The sequence below is a fragment of the Ranitomeya imitator genome, chromosome 3, assembly GCF_032444005.1.
Source record: "Ranitomeya imitator isolate aRanImi1 chromosome 3, aRanImi1.pri, whole genome shotgun sequence".
NCBI lineage: Eukaryota > Metazoa > Chordata > Amphibia > Anura > Dendrobatidae > Ranitomeya > Ranitomeya imitator.
In genome coordinates, this window is record NC_091284.1 from 94,599,604 (window position 1) to 94,619,507 (window position 19,904).

At 42.0% G+C, this 19,904-nt stretch overlaps 1 protein-coding gene across 3 annotated transcripts in view; it reads left to right on the forward strand.

Moving 5' to 3' along the window:
• The window catches only part of NSRP1 (nuclear speckle splicing regulatory protein 1), a 119,519-nt gene extending 106,829 nt beyond the window's left edge, over positions 1-12,690 (forward strand). For all 3 annotated transcript variants that reach the window (XM_069761163.1, XM_069761162.1, XM_069761164.1), the window contains exons 3-7: positions 2,819-2,875; positions 5,059-5,187; positions 6,706-6,913; positions 7,842-7,950; positions 11,480-12,690. In XM_069761163.1, the coding sequence (XP_069617264.1) occupies positions 2,819-2,875; positions 5,059-5,187; positions 6,706-6,913; positions 7,842-7,950; positions 11,480-12,485 (1,509 nt within the window). In that variant the 3' untranslated portion in view covers positions 12,486-12,690. The remainder of the gene's footprint in view (positions 1-2,818; positions 2,876-5,058; positions 5,188-6,705; positions 6,914-7,841; positions 7,951-11,479) is intronic.
• The last annotated feature ends 7,214 nt before the right edge of the window (positions 12,691-19,904 follow it).

Consider the following 19,904-nt stretch of genomic DNA (forward strand, 5'->3'; position numbering starts at 1 on the left):
TCAAAAATGCAAGTAATCTACCAATGAATGTTTCAATAAAGTTTTGTCAAAGCCAAACTCCAGGAAAAACAAAAACAAAACAAATTAGCCGTGTTTAAAACATGACATTCCAAAAAGAGACCAAATGCGCAGCGATAAAAACAATGTTAAAAAATGCACACAAAAATGCAATGAAAAATGCAAGTAACCTACAGTGCCTTGCGAAAGTATTCGGCCCACTGGAACTTTTCAACCTTTTCCCACATATCATGCTTCATACATAAAGATACCAAATGTACATTTTTGGAGAAGAATCAACAACAAATGGAACACAAATGTGAAGTTGAACAAAATTTATTGGTTATTTTAAATTTTTGTGGAAATTCAAAAACTGAAAAGTGGGGCGTGCAATATTATTCGGCTCCTTTACTTTCAGTGCAGCAAACTCACTCCAGAAGTTCATTGTGGATCTCTGAATGATCCAAGGTTGTCCTAAATGCCTAATGATGATGAATATAATCCACCTGTGTGTAATCAGGTCTCCGTATAAATGCACCTGCTCTGTGATAGTCTCAGGGTTCTGTTTGAAGCACAGAGAGCATCATGAAGACTAAGGAACACAACAGGCAGGTCTGTGATACTGTTGTGGAGATGTTTAAAGCCGGTTTTGGATACAAAATGATTTCCAAAACTGTAAACATCCCAAGGAGCACTGTGCAAGCAATCACATTGGAATGGAAGGCATATCATATCACTGCAAATCTACCAATACCCGGCCGTCCCTCTAAACTTTCATCTCAGACAAGAAGACTGATCAGAGATGCAGCCAAGAGGCCCATGATCACTCTGGATGAACTACAGAGATCTACAGCTGAGGTGGGACAGTCTGTCCATAGGACAACAATCAGTCGTACACTGCGCAAATCTGGCCTTTATGGAAGAGTGGCAAGAAGAAAGCCATTTCTCAAAGATATCCATAAAAAGTGTTGTTTAAAGTTTGCAACAAGCCACCTGGGAGACACACCAAACATGTGGAAGAAGGTGCTCTCGTCAGATGAAACCAAAATCAAACTTTCTGGCAACAATGCCAAACGATATGTTTGGCGTAAAGACAACACAGCTCATCACCCTGAACACACCATCCCCACTGTCAAACATGGTAGTGGCAGCATCATGGTTTGGGCCTGCTTTTCTTCAGCAGGGACAGGGAAGATGGTTACAATTGATGGGAAGATGGATGGAGCCAAATACAGGACCATTCTTGAAGAAAACCTGTTGGAGTCTGCAAAAGACCTGAGACTGGGACGGAGATTTGTCTTCCAACAAGACAATGATCCCAAACATAAAGCAAAATCTACAATGGAATGGTTCACAAATAATTGTATCCAGGTGTTAGAATGGCCAAGTCAAAGTCCAGACCTCAATCCAATCGAGAATCTGTGGAAAGAGCTGAAAACTGCTGTTCACAAACGATCTCCATCAAACCTCCCTGAGCTCGAGCTGTTTCCCAAGGAAGAATTGGCAAGAATTACAGTCTCTCGATGTCCAAAACTGATAGAGACATACCCCAAGCGACTTGCAGCTGTAATCGCAGCAAAAGGTGGGGCCACAAAGTATTAAGTTAAAGGGGCTGAATAATATTGCACGCCCCACTTTTCAGTTTTTGAATTTCCACAAAAATTTTAAAAAAACTAAATTTTGTTCAACTTCACAATTGTGTCCCACTTGTTGATTCTTCACCAAAAATTTACATTTGGTATCTTTATGTTTTAAGCATGATATGTGGAAAAAGGTTGAAAAGTTCCAGGGGGCCGAATACTTTCGCAAGGCACTGTAATTTACCTAATAAGTACAGATAATCTGCAACATCAAAAACTCACCAAAGCTCATTGTGGGAACATATCCTTAAAGGGGATCTTTCACCAGATTTTAAAATACAAACTTCATACATTAAATAGCTGTATTAGTTCTGATTAGAATGGAGTGTTTACTTTGAAATGGCTGTACAATATTTTCTGACCGTTTTCCTGTTTAGAATTAAAATCTGCATTTTGAGTCCAGCTGGTTTGCGGTATAAGGGATACAGAAACGCCTATCACACTTACTGAAGATGATTACACAGCTCCTGCCCAACAGGAATAATGAAAATGAGGACTAGATTCTTGTAATCTATTAGTGGATATAGAGGGCTGGATCACCCGTTTTTAGCTGGGCTGTAGCATCTATAAGCAAATCTTCACAGCTGCTCAAAAGTTTTCACCAAGATTTTTTGGTTTTTTTTTTTAGTGCATAGTGTTGCATGATTGGTGTCCTATTCCACAAAAGGAACAGAAAGTATCCAAAATGCATAGTAAATATAGTGCAAGTAATGAAAAAAACTGTTTGTTTTTTAGCACAAATTGCATGATAATTTTGGTGCATTTAACCTTATGAATATGCTTCATTGTCTTAGACCAATGAGACATTTTTGAAAGGGTATGAGCTATCTATGTCCTCGTCCTTTAGTATGGGGTGATGGACACTATCCAGCTGCTGATCCTGGAACTACTTTTTAACAGTTGAAACCAATTCATGGTCGCTTTTCACTGAGAAGTGATTTCTAACTTTACATAGTGCATAATAATACTGCTATTTGGGAACAAGGGACAACAAATGGAATATTTGGCCTTTTGGATGGCATCAATGGCAGCATCTTAAGCCCTTATAGAATGGTAAATCAACCACCACTGGCATAGATAATATCACGAGAAACTATATGTAACTCTCTCCCATACTTTACTTGATTCCCTATTTTGTGTGATTTGCTTTTATACATAAATACATTTTTATGTATTTCTAGATGTCGGTTGGCGAAACTCTGCAAAAAGAAGCCCTGAAGAAACGCGTGATGAAGCAGGTATTGTGTGTTCTGCAGCTTTGGCCACATTATAGATAGAGAAAAATAGAAATGAACACGTACACTGGCAAAATGTAAAGGCAATTGGCTATAATACGGGTAGGTTATGTGGGACAATGTTTATAAAACTATACTTGTATCAGAAATCTTCGCTTTGTATACTATCTTGTAAAGTAAAAGAAGTGCATACTGTTACTGCAAAACCTTCAGCTTTTTGATCCAGGTTATATTAATTCTCTCTCAGGCTCAGCCCAAGGCGTCCTCTCAAGTGCATTGCAATAGCAGAACTGACTTGTATATACACTGTAGTATTCATGCCACTCATTCCAAATCAGAGTGACATTGACAAGATGATGTTTGATGGGTTCGCACTGTGATTAGTGACCGTAGATGCCCAGCCCACTCCAAAACCATCTATTCAATACACGCTCTGTAACTACTAATCCACTTTTGCTAAGAATTCCTTGCCAAGTGAAACTCTAATGTACAACTCAAAATATCCTTTTTGAAACAATACTACTCTTTTCCCTCTAATTGTACCCTTGAAGGATATGAACACATTTAAGAGGAGTTTTTGTCTAATTATCAGTTTTGAAAGTGCTTCTGTTGGGCTTCCGATCTTCTGCTCCATTTTGTAAGTTTCCCGTTCTGCCGATCAGACCATTTTGTCGATGTAACCGAGCAACCACTTTAATAAAAAGAAAATTCTTACCTCCAATCTATTTTCTAATATTGCGCAGAAAAAAAGAGAAATGTACATAGCATTCTATATACGGTTCTATATACAGTTCTATATACAGCTATTTCCCTCCTTCCACCTCTCAAACCTATTTGTGTGCAAGTGAAGGAACTGCAGAAGGAGTCTCCCGTACTGTCCTTTAACTCATCAAGGAGCAGCAAGGCAGCTGTAGCGTATAAAGGAAAAAGGTGCTTATAAGGAGCTTCCGTCAGTGGTCGCCTGGCAGCTCTAAAATGGCTATCATGAATAGACTAAAGCCTAATAGAGCAAGCCACTCCATTTCCCAGAGCCCTGGGGTTGCCCAGGCCTTCATGCTTTTAACTTTTATACAGTGATCTGGAGTTACACAAGGGACTCTGGGCAGGGGCCACAGAAATGGGTAGCCAGGTCAAAAGCAAGAGGGCAGCAAAGGTGCAAAATTGTCAGGCAGGAAAATCGTCAATAAAACCGCTAAGGTTAGAACAGGAAAACCACACTAAACTGAAGCAGAAATTACAGACCAAAACCAGGGAAGCACAAAGCTATATCTGGCAACTTCTAGCAGTGAGCTGGAAGCTTGAGGTAGGGTGAGGTGCTTTCCAATTGGCTGAAGCAAGGACCTGTTAACTACAGCTGAACAGCACACCAATACTGTCAGACTGGACAGCGCTGCCGGTTCGAGCCACCCTAACATTAGTGGTTGGACGGAGCCTGCGTCGTCCAGAGCTTCTGGTTCCCACACCTCTTCTAACACCAGCGCAACCCGCAGGGTGAACACGGTGGTGCCTGTTGACAGACGCAGACGTCGAAGGAGCAGGCTTCGGCGGAGATGTGACCGTTCTTTCACATTAAATCTTCTTTCTCTTTAACTCACTATAGATATTAGGCACAAAACAAAAGATGGCACTAGTGATGTATGTCATCTATGTGTTGTCTGTGTGTTCTCGCTAACTGTCTTTCGAAGGGTATCGAACAGTGTCACATGCTACATTGATGCATAACAAGATCCTGACTGCTGTCTGGTGGCCGCATGTGTGTCAATACCTGACCCCTCGCTACGTGACTTTTTAGAAAGGCACCTTGTAGACACAACCTTGCACGTTCTGGCATGTGACATGATAGGTGACACCTTTCATCCCCGAGTCTGCTGAAATGAGATAAAGTAATAGGATGATTTCTATAGACCGTACATATGCTGGAAGTTTTTCCTTTATATGATTACATGATGTATTGTTGCTACAGAAACACTAGTGTTGCAATCTTGCACCTTGTGTAAATTGAAGCTTTCCATACATTTTATGGAGAATTCTGCTTAATCTCACTATCATGTAGTAGCACACAGGTGGGTTGTTGAACTTGACCTTTCTGGTGAAGATCTAATGAGGTTTATCTGAATCATTCTGAGATCATTGTAATAAAGTATGATGAATTGCAGAAATGTTCATGTTTATATCTCTCTTCCAAGACCAAGCTGGAAATGCAGAAAGCCCTGGAGGAGGATGCATCCGTGTATGAATATGACAGTGTGTATGATGACCTGCAGAAGAAGAAGGAGGATAATGCAGCTAAGATGCTATCTGCAAAGGATAGGAAGGTATCTCTGTGCTAAATTCTCGAACTGAATGCTAAATGTGACCTTTCATTTGTAATCAATTGTAGTTATTAATATTATAGATTAGATAAAGGTCAATACAACCTCGGGGTAAAAAAAAAGCAATGAAAATAAAAATCTAAATTATTTCATGGACACACAATGTTTGATGAATTGGCGAAAATTCAAAGATACTTATTCTTTTGGTATTTTTTGTTTTTTAACCACCTTTAGATTAAAAAGTCGCACAATAGTTTTGATGAGACAATGCTGTTGTTAGTCTTCAGCTGAGCAAAAAAAAAAAAAAGGTCAGATATATTTTGTACCCTACCGGTTACACAAACTTTTTGCAACATTTCAAGAGTGACAAATTATGAATTGGGCTGAAACATCTGGATAACCAAAACGGAAACCACTAAGTTGTTATTTTTAAGAACGGTGCAAAATTTAATAATGATTAAGGTACACATAAGATAAAGTCCGTGTTTGAACTACTTTACTCCGGAAAAAAAGATGCAAAACCAATGATGAATTGGCCCCTTTGTTTTTTTTTCTTACATCTGCTGCACATGCAAAATAATCTCACGATTAGTGATGAGCATATACTCGTTACTTGAGATTTCCCGAGCCCGCTCGGGTGTTCTCCGAGTATTTTTTTAGTGCTCGGAGATTTAGTTTTCACTGCCGCAGCTGAATGATTTACATCTGTTAGCCAGCTTGATTACATGTGGGGATTTCCTAGCAACCAGGCAACCCCCACATGCACTTATGAATGCCAAGAGTGTGCAAAGCAGTCATCGAAGCAAAAGGTGGCTACTTTGAAGAACCTAGAATATAAGACATAATTTCAGTTGTTTCACACTTTTTTGTTAAGTATGTAATTCCACATGTGTTAATTCATAGTTTTGATGCCTTCAGTGTGAATGCACAATTTTCATAGCCATTCATCTAAATGACCACCACATAGTACTACAGCTGAATGTCCAGCTACATCTTCCCATCCAAGATCATCTGTTGCCCTGGATTTAAGCTGATCACTGCAGTAAATCTCATATTAAAATGGAGTTCTTTGGTGAGGCCAATCCATTTAAATCCAAACACGTGTGTCCTAGTATTGAAGGATTGTTCCTGATTTTATCACTATCAGATCGGTGGAGGTCCCGCACCCATTATCTGTTCTCAGTGCTGGCAGAAATCCGTTGTTATTAGTTTTACGGATCTATCAGCTGTGTAGTGGTCGCTGCCGGGTACTGCAGATCTGATCCTATTCATTCAAACAATGAGAACAGGTAGCAATGCTGGGTGTGTTGGACCCCTTTCAATTTTATATTGATGACCTATTCTGGAGGATAGGTCAGCAGTATGAAAGTAGTGGAACAACTCTTTAACTGCTTTGTGCAACAAAGAAAAATTACATGTTTCGCTTATAGGTGCCGTGCTTATTTCACCGGTAGAAAATCTGCAGGGAAACTAAAGATTTTGACATTGTGAATGGAGTACATACATTTTTACTTTACTCAGCCTAAGTATATCCAGAACGTCCTGAAAGCAGTGGAGCACAGAAAGAAGGAACAGGAAAAAAGAATGGAGAAAAAGATCCAGAAAGAACGTGAAATGGAAGGGGAAGAATTTCAGGACAAGGAAGCTTTTGTCACAACCGCCTATAAGAAAAAGCTTCAGGAGAAAGCTGAAGAGGAAGAGCGGGAGAGGAGAGAAGCTGCGATAGAAGGTGACAGTGTCATTTTGTTAAGACAGAATAGATGGTAGTCATGATCGTAGCCTATTATGTAGCAGGGATATAAACGATCGCTATCTATATCACTGGAGAGGTTGTCGGTATCTTCAACCCTTCTAAGACCTCTATACGGGCATGTAGATAATAAAAAAATTAATAAAATGACCCCTTGATATCTTCGATCTGGAGTCTTATTCCAGAAAAATCCACTTTTTTCTTAATCCGTAAATCAGCTGCTAAGATCTATGTGCCGGACATAGATCTGAATTCAGCAGGAAAAAAGACATAGATCTCCCTGAGAATCTGCCTTCAGACATTATTTTACATGTCAGGGGGAGTTACCAGTGTGAGACATGTAATGACTGACTGTCTGCTAACTCTACATTCCATTTACAATAATCTCTGAAGGCAGATTCTCAGGGAGATCCATGTCCAACCCATAGATCTAAACATATTTAAAAAAAATATGGATTTCTCTAGGATAAGACTTCGGATCACAGATATCAAGGTATCATCTTTCTATGACCTGCATGCAGACAGATTCCCTTTAACAAACCAAACTTCATAGCTCATGTCCACTTAAGGGAAGCCGATTGTAGAGTGGACAGGATTATGCAGCTTGGTGTCCTGATTTGTGGTTTGTAAGGAGAGACCCTAAATGATTGCATTGGTTTTCCAAAAATTCCAGGAAAATAAAATATAAACATTTATCATCCTGCCGTCCATTGTACCTATGGGCACTGTTACAATCCTAATATTATAGCCTGTGAGGTTTTACAGGTATTATACTAAGGGGAACAATATGTACCCAATTGCAGATGAGGTACTGCTGTGATGTAGATAAATTTCCAGCTTTAGGACATACACAATTGCATCCAATAAAACGCCCATTAAATACACTTTTAAACATCTCCAATTTTAGCATCTCTGGATGTAACTAAGCAGAAAGACTTGAGCGGCTTTTACCGGCATCTGCTGAACCAGACTGTGGGCGAAGAGAAAGCTCCTGAATGCAGCTTGAGAAGTGCTGAGTAAGTAAAGTTTGTCACTGGTGACATTTATTTTTTAGCATTGCCTCCTTGTACAAGCAGAAAGTGTAGGTGCCTTCATTTAGATGTATTTCTGAAAACCTCCATTGCTATTTAGAGTTCAGTTATTCATTGGAGAACTACAAGTGCACGATTTCTTTATTGGAGTTAACCATTCCTTTAGAGGGGTTGTTCAGGACCTAGATGTCAGATGAGTTCGGACACAATAAACAATTCTGGGAACACATAGCTCTTTACGCTGTGTATTAAATTCTTGGTTACAGCAACTCTGCTCCCAATGAAGAATCTAAATCCCAGACAGCCCCTTTAATTTAACTTAGCACAAACCTCTGCTTTTTTTTTTTTAACCAATTATATCAATTGGCCAATAAAGTAAGAAGTTCACCAAAACCTTTACCATTGATTTTTCTCTGATCATGTATCCAGAAAATTGCAGTTTGGATTTTCCTCCCTGCCAGCAAAGCAGATCATCAGTTTTCTGTAGATATACGTTTTTCTAAGGGTTAATTACTTGCGCATTTGACCAACTTATATAATCCTATAATTACCATCAAATCGTCTATAATAAAGTACAAAAAATCCTTTTACAAATCACATAACCACTTTATTGATTAAGCAATTTTTAAACACGACTACAAGAGACAACAGATCAGTAAAAAAAAAAAAAACAGCATAAAACCCAGGATTATAGTACTCATAATTTACAGGAACATTAAATCTACATGGCAGCTATATTCAGTATTGGTATAACCAATCCCTGAGTATATACAACACCAAGGCTACAAGTAAATAGTCATGTCAGTGAGATATAAACTGCTCCAAAAAATAAAGGGAACGCTTAAACAACACAATGTAATTCCAAGTCAATCACACTTCTGTGAAATCTACCTGTCCAGTTATGAAGCAACACAGATTGTGAATCACTTTCTCCTGCTGTTTTGCAAATGGAAGAGACAACAGGTAGAAATTATATTACAGTTAGCAGGACAGCCCTATAAAGGAGTGGTTCTGCAGGGGGTGACCACAGACCATTTCTCTATTATCTTTTTTGGCTGTTGTTTTGGTCACATTTTCACCTTGTCATTGCTCTCACGCATAGAGATACTGCACAGTAGCATGGGGCAGTGTCTGCAACCCCAGAAGTTGCTCAAGTAGTGCAGCTCATACAGGATGGCACATCAATGTGAGCTGTAGCAAAAAGGGTACCTGTGTGTCTCAGCACAATGTTCAGAGCATGGAACAGATACCATAAGACGTGGAGGGGGCCGTAGGAGGGCAACAACCCAGCAGCAGGACCACTGTCTCCTCTTTTGTGCAAGGAGAAATGGAAGGAGCAGTGCCAGAGCCCCGCAAAATGACCTCCAGCAGGCCATTAACATCCATATGTCTGCTCAAACTGTCAGAAACCGACTCCATGAGGGTGTTTTGAGGGCCCAACGTCCACAAGTAGGGGTGTGCTTACAGTCCAACCCCGTGCAGGGCGATTGGTATTTGCCAAAGAACACCGAGATTGACAGATTCGACATTGGCACCCTGTGCTCTTCACAGACATGAGCAGGTTCACACTGAGCACATGACAGATGTGACCGTCTGGAGATGCCTTGGAGATTGTTTTGCTGCCAGCAACATCCTTAAGCATGACTGGTTTGGCATTGGGTCAGTAGTGGTGTGGGGAGGCATTTTTTTGGAGGGCCGCACAGCCCTCCATGTACTAGCAGGAGATACCTTAACTGCCATTAATTACCGGGAAGAGATCCTCAGACCCATTGTGAGACCATATGCAGGTGCAGTGGGCCTTGGGTTCCTTCTGATTCATGACAGTGCTAGACTTCGTGACTGGAGTGTGTCAGCAGTTTATGCATGATGAAGGCATTGATGCTATGGACTGGCCTGCCCGTTCTCCAGATCTAAATCCAATAGAGCACATCTGGGACATCATGTCTCTTTTAGTGATGAGCGAGTGTACTCGTTGCTCGGGTTTTCCAGAGCATGCTCAGGTGGTGAGATTTAGTTTTCCTTGCCGCAGCTGCATGATTTGCGGCTGCTTGACAGCTTGATTACATGTGGGGATTCCCTAGCAACCAGGCAACCCCCGCATGCGTCTGGGGGACAGAAGGTTTTTCCACCAACATAGAAGAGGATTCTTTACTGTTAGGGCAGTGAGAATCTGGAATTGCTTGCCTGAGGAGGTGGTGATGGCGAACTCAGTCGAGGGGTTCAAGAGAGGCCTGGATGTCTTCCTGGAGCAGAACAATATTGTATCATACAATTATTAGGTTCTGTAGAAGGACGTAGATCTGGGGATTTATTATGATGGAATATAGGCTGAACTGGATGGACAAATGTCTTTTTTCGGCCTTACTAACTATGTTACTATGTTATTATTAGGTTCTATAGAAGGACGTAGATCTGGGGATTTATTATGATGGAATATAGGCTGAACTGGATGGACAAATGTCTTTTTTCGGCCTAACTATGTTACTATGTATGTACTCAGGCTGGCTGTCAGCAGCTGTGTCAACAAAAACTTTATCTCCAAGCAGTCACAAATACACGGAGATCACCCGAGCGTGTTCGGGAAAACCCGAGCCATCCACCGACACCATGTTGCACCACAGACTGTCCAGGAGTTGACTGATGCTTTATTCCAGGTCCGGGATGAGATCACTTATGAGAACATCCGCTGCCTCATCAGGAGAATTACCAGGCGTGTTTGGGAGGCCATAGAGGCAAGTGGAGGTCACACACAATACTGAGCAACATTTCCTTGTTTTGAGGCATTTCCACTGAAGTTGGATCAGCCTGTAATTTGATTCTCCACTTTTGATTTTGAGTGTCATTCCAAATTCAGACCTCCATGGGATATTAATTTTGATTTACATTAATCATTTTTATGTTTTATTGTTCTCAACACATTCCACTATGTAATGAATAAAGATTTGCAATGGGAATATTTCATTCAGTGATATCTAGGATGTGGTGTCTTAGTGTTCCCTTTATTTTTTTTGAACAGTGTATTAACTGAAATAGTCAAAAGACCCCCTGCATTGGTGCCTATATAGGTAAAGTATCACATGAACTAGCAGCTATACCCACCATGTGCCATCATGCATAAAGGACCACATTGCCCAGTACCCCGACGCGCGTTTCATATGCAGCTTTGTCAGGGTTTTTTATTTAATGATCTGTTGTCTTTTGTAGTTGTGTTTTTAAAGAATGTTGATCAATAAAGTTATTATTAGTAAAATTGGTTGTAATTATACAATTATGTACTATTTGTTCGTGCCCCCAAAGTATAATTGAATTTTATTAATGTGAAAACTGTTCTAAACAACCAGTATTTGGTAACATTTGACTGCAAACGTATCCAATATGATACTGGCTAAGTTAATCTTAATCAAGTCTGGTTCACACAAATGACTGTATAGCAAACTGGGATTGATCTGTCTGTATACACTTCAAGAAATACTAGAAATATCTGTGTAAACGTTATGTTTGTTTCTCAATATAGGGTTAAACAGGAGAAGCCCAAAGGATATTCTGATGAACCTAACAATGGGAACCAGTTGGAAAACATCGATGCAGATAGTGATTTGGAAACGGAGTCCAGTGAAAATGAAAAAGAGACTACAAACAAACCACGTATATCTGACAAAAAAGAAAGAAAAACCCATTATAGACGTAGGCCCACAAGCTCATCAAGTGAGGAAGATGATTGCCAGAGGTACAAGGAAAAAAGTACAAAAATGAGTGACAAAAACAGAATGGAGAGTGGCAAATCTCAGCGCCGTGAATATGAAAGAGAAAGTATTCTAGATTTTGAGGAAAGAACAGGGCACAAGGAGCACAACAATAAAGACTGGGAGAGGAGGAGAGGAGAGCAAGATTACGAAGAGCGAGAACATGGCCGCAGTAAAAGGGATGGAAAAAGAGGAAAGGAACATGTCAGGAGAGAGGGTGATGAATATTATATTGAAAAAGATAGCAAGAAACACCAAGAAAGAATAGATGAGGGAAAGCAAAGAGACAGGGTTGATAAAGATCGGGATCTCACTGACAGAGAGCATCACAAAAAGGACAGGCACAAGTCAGACCGAGATCACTCGCACAGGTCAGACCGAAATCGCGCAGACGGGGAGAATACAGACAACAAAGAGCAAGCAGATAGAGATAAACCAGACAGAGAAAATAGAGGCAGAGCTGGGCGAGAAAGAGCAGATCAAGGAAAAACAGAAAGAGAGCTGGAGGAGAGTTTAGATAAAGCCAAGATTCATAGGAGCGTGGAGAGGAAAGGGCAGATAGTTTCATTGTGTGACGTGAATCAACATGATGAACAGGAAAAAGATCCTGACTCAAAGCGCAAGGTAGAGGATACCTCAAAAGATGGAAACTCCTCAACAAGCAAATTTGTAAAACGAAGTAATGAAGAAACCGTTATTTCAGCCAGAGACCGTTATCTTGCCAGACAAATTGCTCGTTCTGCAGGAAAAACATATGTAGAAAAAGAGGAGGACTAAAGACATTGTCACTTTGACTCTGCAGATACCATGGCAATATACCGTAGGTTTATTTTTTTTTGTTATTTTGTCATCGTGGTATTTCTTTGAGAAGAAATTTTGAAGTTTGTATTCATGATTTATTTATCTTTTTTGGGTGTGGGGGAGACTTGTGTGTTGCTTAGGGGACATATTAAATCAAATAAACATTTCTTTTAACCCCTTAGCGACAGAGCCAATTTGGTATTTAATGACCAAGCCAATTATTACAATTCTGACCACTGTCACTTTATGAGGTTATAGCTCTGGAACTCTTCAATGCATAACACTGATTCTGAGATAGTTTTTTTCATGACATATTGTACTTAATGTTAGTGGTAAAACTTCTTCGATATAACTTGCGTTTATGAAAAAACAGCAATTTGGCAAACATTTAGCAATTTTTAAACTTTGAATCATTGTACCCTTAAATCAGGGAGTGGTGCCACACAAAATGGTTAATAAATAACATTTCCCACACGTCAACTTCATCAGCACAATTTTGGAAACACAGTTTGTTTTTTTTGTTAGGACGCTATAAGGGTTAAAAGTTGACCAGCGATTTCTCATTTTTCTAATTTTACACAAGATTTACAAAACCATTTTTTGAGGGACCACATCACATTTTAAGTGAGTTTGGGGGAAGTCATTATAACAGAAAATGCCCCAAAATGACACCATTCTAAAAACCGCGCCCCTCGAGGTGCGCAAAACAACATTCAAGAAGTTTATTAACCCTTCAGGTGCTTCTCGAGAACTAAAGCAATGTGGAAGGAAAAAATGAACATTATACTTTTTTCACAAAAAATTAACTTTGGAACCAATTTTTTTTAAATTTTCACAAGGGTATCAGGAGAAAATGGACAACAAAATTTGTTGTGCAATTTCTCCTGAGTATGCCAATACCCCGTATGTGGGGGAAAGCCACTATTTGGGCGCATGGCAGGGCTCAGAAGGGAGAGAGACTTTTTGAACGCAAAATTGGCTGGAATTAATGGCGGCACCATGTCGCATTTGGAGACCCTCTGATGAACCTAAACAATTGAACCTCCCAAATTCTAACTCCAACCCTAACCCAAACACACCCCAATCCCAACCAGAACCCTAATTCCAACCCTAACCACAACCCTAACACACCCATAATTTCAACCATAATCACAACCCTAACCCTAGCTCAACCCTAACCTTAGCTCAACCCTAATTTTAGCCCCAACCCTAACTTTAGCCCAACCCTAGCTTTAGCCCAACACTAACCCTAATGGAAAAATGGAAATAAATACTTATTTTATTATTTCTACCTAACTAAGGGGGTGATAAAGTGGGTTTGATTTACTATTTTTTTCATTTTGATCACTGTGATGGGGTCTATCACAGTGATCAAAATGAACCAATGGGAAAAATGTTCTATTGTGCCAGGTGCATGCGCCTGCCATTTTCTTCCTGGAAGAAGACTCCGCTGGCCATGGGACATCACAGGGGGCAGAAGGAGGGTCCAGGGACACCGGAGGTACCAGGGGGGCAGACCCCATTTCTCTCTCCTCTGATGTGTGATCACATCAGAGGAGAGAGAAATTTAATGGTAAATCAGACTTTTTTTGTTGTTGCGGTCGCCGTTATTCTGTGAATAACAGTGATCGCAACACTGGGGTCTGTAAAAACCAGCCCGAATCATGTTCTCCGGAGTCTCAGCTACCCCCGGTAGCACCCCCATGAAAATATCCGACTCTGTGGGGCGCTATACACCTATCTCAGCGCCGTTAAAAAGCAGCACTGAGGTATAAGTACCCTTAACTGCTGCCGGTAAAAGGCGTATTGGCGGTCATTAAGGGGTTAAATGTGCTGTCTGAATGTTGACATGTGTTGATGGATTTTTGACGCATTTGAGTTTTGGGCATCTCCATCGATCAACTGATTTCAAAGGGCCACTGAAATCTTTCTATAGAAAACCAATCATATATTTTCTTTTTTGATTTCCCTCTATATTAAAATTGTCTCTGCAAAAACTCAACATATAGGCCATGCTTTAATAAAAAAAAAAAAGGGGGGGGGGGTATTTTTGGTACCATAAAAATTCTTTCACGATGCCTTCATTGGGGGACATAGGAAACCATGGGTGAAGTCTGGTGCCACCAGGAGGCTGGTGCTAAGAACAACACCTGAAAGAAAAAATGAGTCTGCGCCTTCCCAGCAGGCTATGGCAGGCCTAGCGGCATCTATCTTCTCAGTAAACAAGCAGTACAATAAGCAAAAGCAAAAACGACCACCCTGGGAAGAACAACTTCAAGCAAGAGTAAGTGCTTTGTCCCCCAATGAATGCTACGAGAAAGAGATTGTATGGTGAGTACAAAAAACTCTCTTTTCCAGGACGTCCCTCCTGGCAGCACAACCAGGAGGTTATCCTTCGTATCCTTGATAGGGACAGGAACACAGAAGAGGTTAAAAGCCCCTCCCCACCACCCTTCAATGTTTTTCCTGTCCCTATCAGGGACAGACGCAGGAGAGTGTTCCCCAGAAGAATGGAATTTACCTTATCAAGCGCGATCGAGCTGATGCTCCCGTGTGCGGCCATGTCCTCCTGGAGGGGGCTCTGGGCTGCGGGAGTCTCGGTGGACGGGGACTTCATTATATCGCAGGAAACCGATGGAGGTCCCTCACGCAATATATGTCGAGCTGTGCCTCCCGTTAACTGCCTCATCCCTTCAGAGGGGCTCTGGGTAGCAGCTGCTGCTAGGGTGTCTTGCCGCCGTTTCCCCGGTTTGTGCATGCGGCCGCGGTGTCTCTCTGGGGTCCGGCACTGGCGGCATCTCCCCAGACTTCTGGCACTGCGTGTCAGAGGGAGTGCGCCGATGATGACTTCCGGGGGGCATGGCCAAATTCCAGGAATTTGCGGCGCCGGCAGTTTCCGGCATCCCGGGGGCTGGGGCACGTCGGCAGGGCAAAGAGAGCCTGCAGCTTATGGCGCCGAAAGCACATGGTCCTAAGCTGGTTAGCGTGCATTCCAGATGACACATGCGCAGTACAGCTGGGACCTGCAGACACCGAATATTGGCAGCAGCTGAGCTCGGAAGGAGGATGAATCAGTTGTTCTGAAGTCTGGTAAGACTGACTATTTAATGACTGATAGTTGACAGCACACCTGACTTAGTAAGATGGAAGGTGCTAGCCGTCGAGACAACCAGTCCCTAGGGCTACCCGCGGACCATATGCGTAAACTTGGTGGGGAAGTACATAACCGGACTTTAGTTCCGATAGCTACAGGGCCTTCCTTTTACATTTTAGGACAAAGCCATCCCTAAACTATCTACTACAACCACTAAGAAGGCTATCAGATGTCAGTTATGTACCGCCAAACTCCCAGATGGTTATAGCAAGAAGCTATGCGAAGTATGCATAACTAAACTGCTCAAAGACGAACAGGCTTCCTTGCTGACTAACATAAAGACTATGATTAGAGACGAAGTCCAGGCTACTGTTTCAACATTGGTGTCACCCCAATCCCCTTATCCTAAAAGGCCCAGATGGGACATGGACCTCAGCTCGGAAGAGGGAGAGGTTTCAGGTTACTCCGACCCGGACTCAGGTGAAGGTGACATTTCCTCGGTGATATTCCCGGAGGAATGCAAAAGAAACCTTTTCTCGTCTGAGAACACGGATGTGCTCTTAAAAGCGGTTAGAAGTACCATGAAAGTAGAGGACTGAACCACTATCAGTTCAGGAAGAAATGTTTGGCGGCCTGAGAACCCGCAAAAACACAGTATTTCCAGTTAACAACCATATAACGGCAATGATACTGGAAGTCCCAAGGGACTTCAAGTACCATCTTCCTTCGATCCAGAAGAAACTTAAGTCTGGGAGTCCGTACCGAAGATCGACATTCCGGTAGCTAAAGTCTCAAAGAAGACATCTATTCCCTTTTGAAGACTCATCTGGTTTAAAAGTCCCAATGGATAAAAGGTTGGAAGATCTCCTTAAGAAAGCCTGGGAGTCATCAGCTGCCATTATGAAAACAAACATAGCGGCCACCTCTGTAGCAAGATCCATGAGTCTCTGGGTAGATGAGCTGGAAGGTCACATTAAAGACAGAACTCCCAGGGAAGAAATTCTAAAATCACTGTCAATACTAAGAATGGCGACTGATTTCATGGCAGATGCTTCAGCAGAGTCCGTGCGTTTCGCAGCTAGAAATAATGCGCTGTTGTCATGCAGCTGCAGTGCAGTACAGCGCAACCTCCACCAGGGGGAGCTTGGTAGGGAAGCCAGACTGCACACACAAAGCAACTGAACAGACTCCACCTAGTGGCGAGAGCGAGGTCAGGAAAGCCAAGTCAGAGCACAAGACAGCACAACAGTATAAAAGGATTAAGACAGAATGGATAGTCAGGACGTAGCAAGGGATCAGTAAACCAGGATGGGCAAAATACGGGACAAACTGAAATAAAGTCAAAAAGCCAAGCCAGGAGGTCAGAACCAGAGAGTCAAGCAAAACTGCAGACAAACAAAGAGACACTGGGAAAGGGCAGGCCGGGGGAGATAACAGACACCGGACAAGTCAGGGTTCACAGTAGGACAAATCAAGGGCTTCCAGACTCAGGTTCACACGCCAAAGACAGAGCTATAGTTGACACCACCGTCAGGATACCTGGGAGCTAAATAGCAAACCCGAGCCCAGAATGAGGCAGAGCAAAGTTAACCCTAGACATGATCCTCCCAGAGAAAGAGCAGTCAGGACTAAAATCCGGAATGGATCATGACAGCTGTCATATGCGGCAAGGCGGGCCTTGTGGCTGAGATCTTAGACAGGAGATACTCAGTCGAAAAAAATTTGTTCGATTCCGTTCTCAGGATCCCATGTCTTTGGTCCTGTCTTAGACGAACTTCTTGAAAAAGCATCTGATAAAAAGAAGGGCTTTCCCGAAGAGAAGCCAAAGAAAATGCCTTTCTTTCAGAAAACTCGTTCCCACCCTAGGCAGGACTATAAAGGGAAAGGGAAGTCTGGTAGATGGAGCTACCCTAAAGGCGGCAGAGGAAGAGGTTCCTTTTGGGACCCAGCGGACAATGACACCAACAATATAGGAGGGAGACTGCAGTACTTCCTAGAGGGTTGGCAGGATATCACTCAAAATCAGTGGATCCTTCAGACGGTTGCCCAGGGGTACAAGATAGCTGTCACTCAACCACCTCCCAAAAGGTACTGCCTAACACGTACCGAGTAGCCAGCAGTCCATCAGAGATCAACAGATATACAAGAGTTTTCAGAACTACAGGTCATAGTTCCAGTGCCTCATTACCAGCAGTTTCATGGTCATTACTCCAGTCTGTTCTCCATAAAAAAAACCAAGAGGAGAATACCGCACAATAATAAAACCCAAAGCCATTAAATCAGTGGGTAGCTTACCCATGCTTCAAAATGGAGTCCCTCCGATCTATTATACCTTTAATAATAAAGAGCTCAGTAATGTGCACGATAGATCTAAAACATGCATATTACCATGTACCCATCCATGTCTCACACCAGAAATTCCTCAGATTTGCAATAAAAGACTGCGAGGGAATTCATCATTTTCAGTTCCAGTGCCTACCATTCGGTCTCGCTTCGGCTCCACGAATATTCACAAAACTCATGACAGAAGTCAAGGCTCACTTACGAGAAAAGAACATTCTCATCGTCCCATATCTAGACGATCTGTTGTTGATAGCAGACTCGGCACATCAGATGGAAGAATCTTTAACATTGACCACGTCGCTCCTGGAGAGACTGGGGTGGATAATAAATTCAAAAAAATCAAATCTCATTCCAGAAAGGGAGAAAATATTCCTAGGAGTACTGCTAGACTCCGAACGGGAATACTCTTTCCTACCAGATCAAAAACAAACAAGCAAGAATTTCAGGCGCTAATAAAGCGCAGGTACATATCCATCAGGAAAGCCATGAGGATTCTATGACCTCATGTATTCCCAGCATACGGTGGAGCCATTTTCATTCAAGAATCCTTCAACGAGAGGTCATTTCAGTATGGGATGGCAAGAAGAATTCGTTGGACAACAAGATGTTGTTATCCAGAGAGGTAAAACAATCCCTATCTTGGTGGGTCAACATAAAGAACCTCAAAAAAGGGAAACCCTGGAGAGTTTCTCCGTGCATAAATGTAACCACAGATGCAAGCTTAAGCGGCTGGGGAGCTCACATAGAAGGACATTACCTTCAGGGAACATGGCTCATGTTTGTACGTAACAGTTCCTCCAATTACAGGGAATTTAGAGTGTTTTGGGAAGCACTAAAAAGATGTCAAAAAGAGTTGCAAGGACGTCATCTCAGAGTCTTCTTGGACAACTCGAACACGGTATCTTTCCTTCCTCATCAAGGAGGTCCGAGGCACCGTCACCTGCAGGGACTAGCCGAATCAATATTCTCTTGGGCAGAACGCACTGTGAGATCAATCACAGCAGTACATCTAAAAGGTTCAAGCAACCAGATAGCAGACTTTCTCAGCAGGGAAAGGGTGCAACCCTCAGAATTGTCTCTAAACGAAAAAGTCTTTCTTCAGCTAACCCAGAGATGGGGTACTCCACAGATAGACTTATTCGCCTCAAGGCGAAATACAAAGACAAGAGTTTTTTTCACTAAATCCAAGAGACAATCCCACCGGGGTGGACGCCTTAGCACAAAACTGGGACATGGAACTTGCTTATGCATTCCCACCACTCGCCCTAATACCAAGAATTTTGAGGAAAATACAGGAAAGTCCTACAGTAGTAATCTTAATAGTGCCATATTGGCCCAAGAGGAGCTGGTTCCCCCTTTTGAAGTGGATTGCGCTGGAGGATCCAGTTCTGCTACCATCAACGTGGGACCTTCTGACGCAGGGACCGCTGGTCCATCAAGACCTAAAGATGCTACAACTTTCAGCATGGATCTTGAAAAGGAGATCCTGAAATCAAAAGGTCTGTCAGATTCAGTCATCTCAACCATGCAAAAGAGCAGAAAACCAGTGACATTGGCTATATATCTAAAAATCTGGAAAAAATTTTGCACATACAGCAAAACTCCAATATCCATCTTTCAAGGACCAGATATTCCTCAGATCTTGAATTTCCTTCAAGCAGGCTTCAACATGGGTTTAAGACCTAGTACTTTAAAAGTACAAATTTCAGCTTTGGGCGCCTGTTATGACTACCCGCTAGCTGACCATCCCTGGGCAGTGAGGTTCATTAAAGCTGCACAACGCATTATGCCAACAATATGTAGCTCAGTATTCCCCCGGAATCTCAGTTTGAATGAATTACGGAAAGCTCCACACGAACCTCTAGATCAAGCAGACCTGAAGTCTAATTCCTACTTTCTTAGGCAGCTCACTGCAAGACACTGAAAACCATGGAATGTCCAAAAGCAGTAATTTCGGT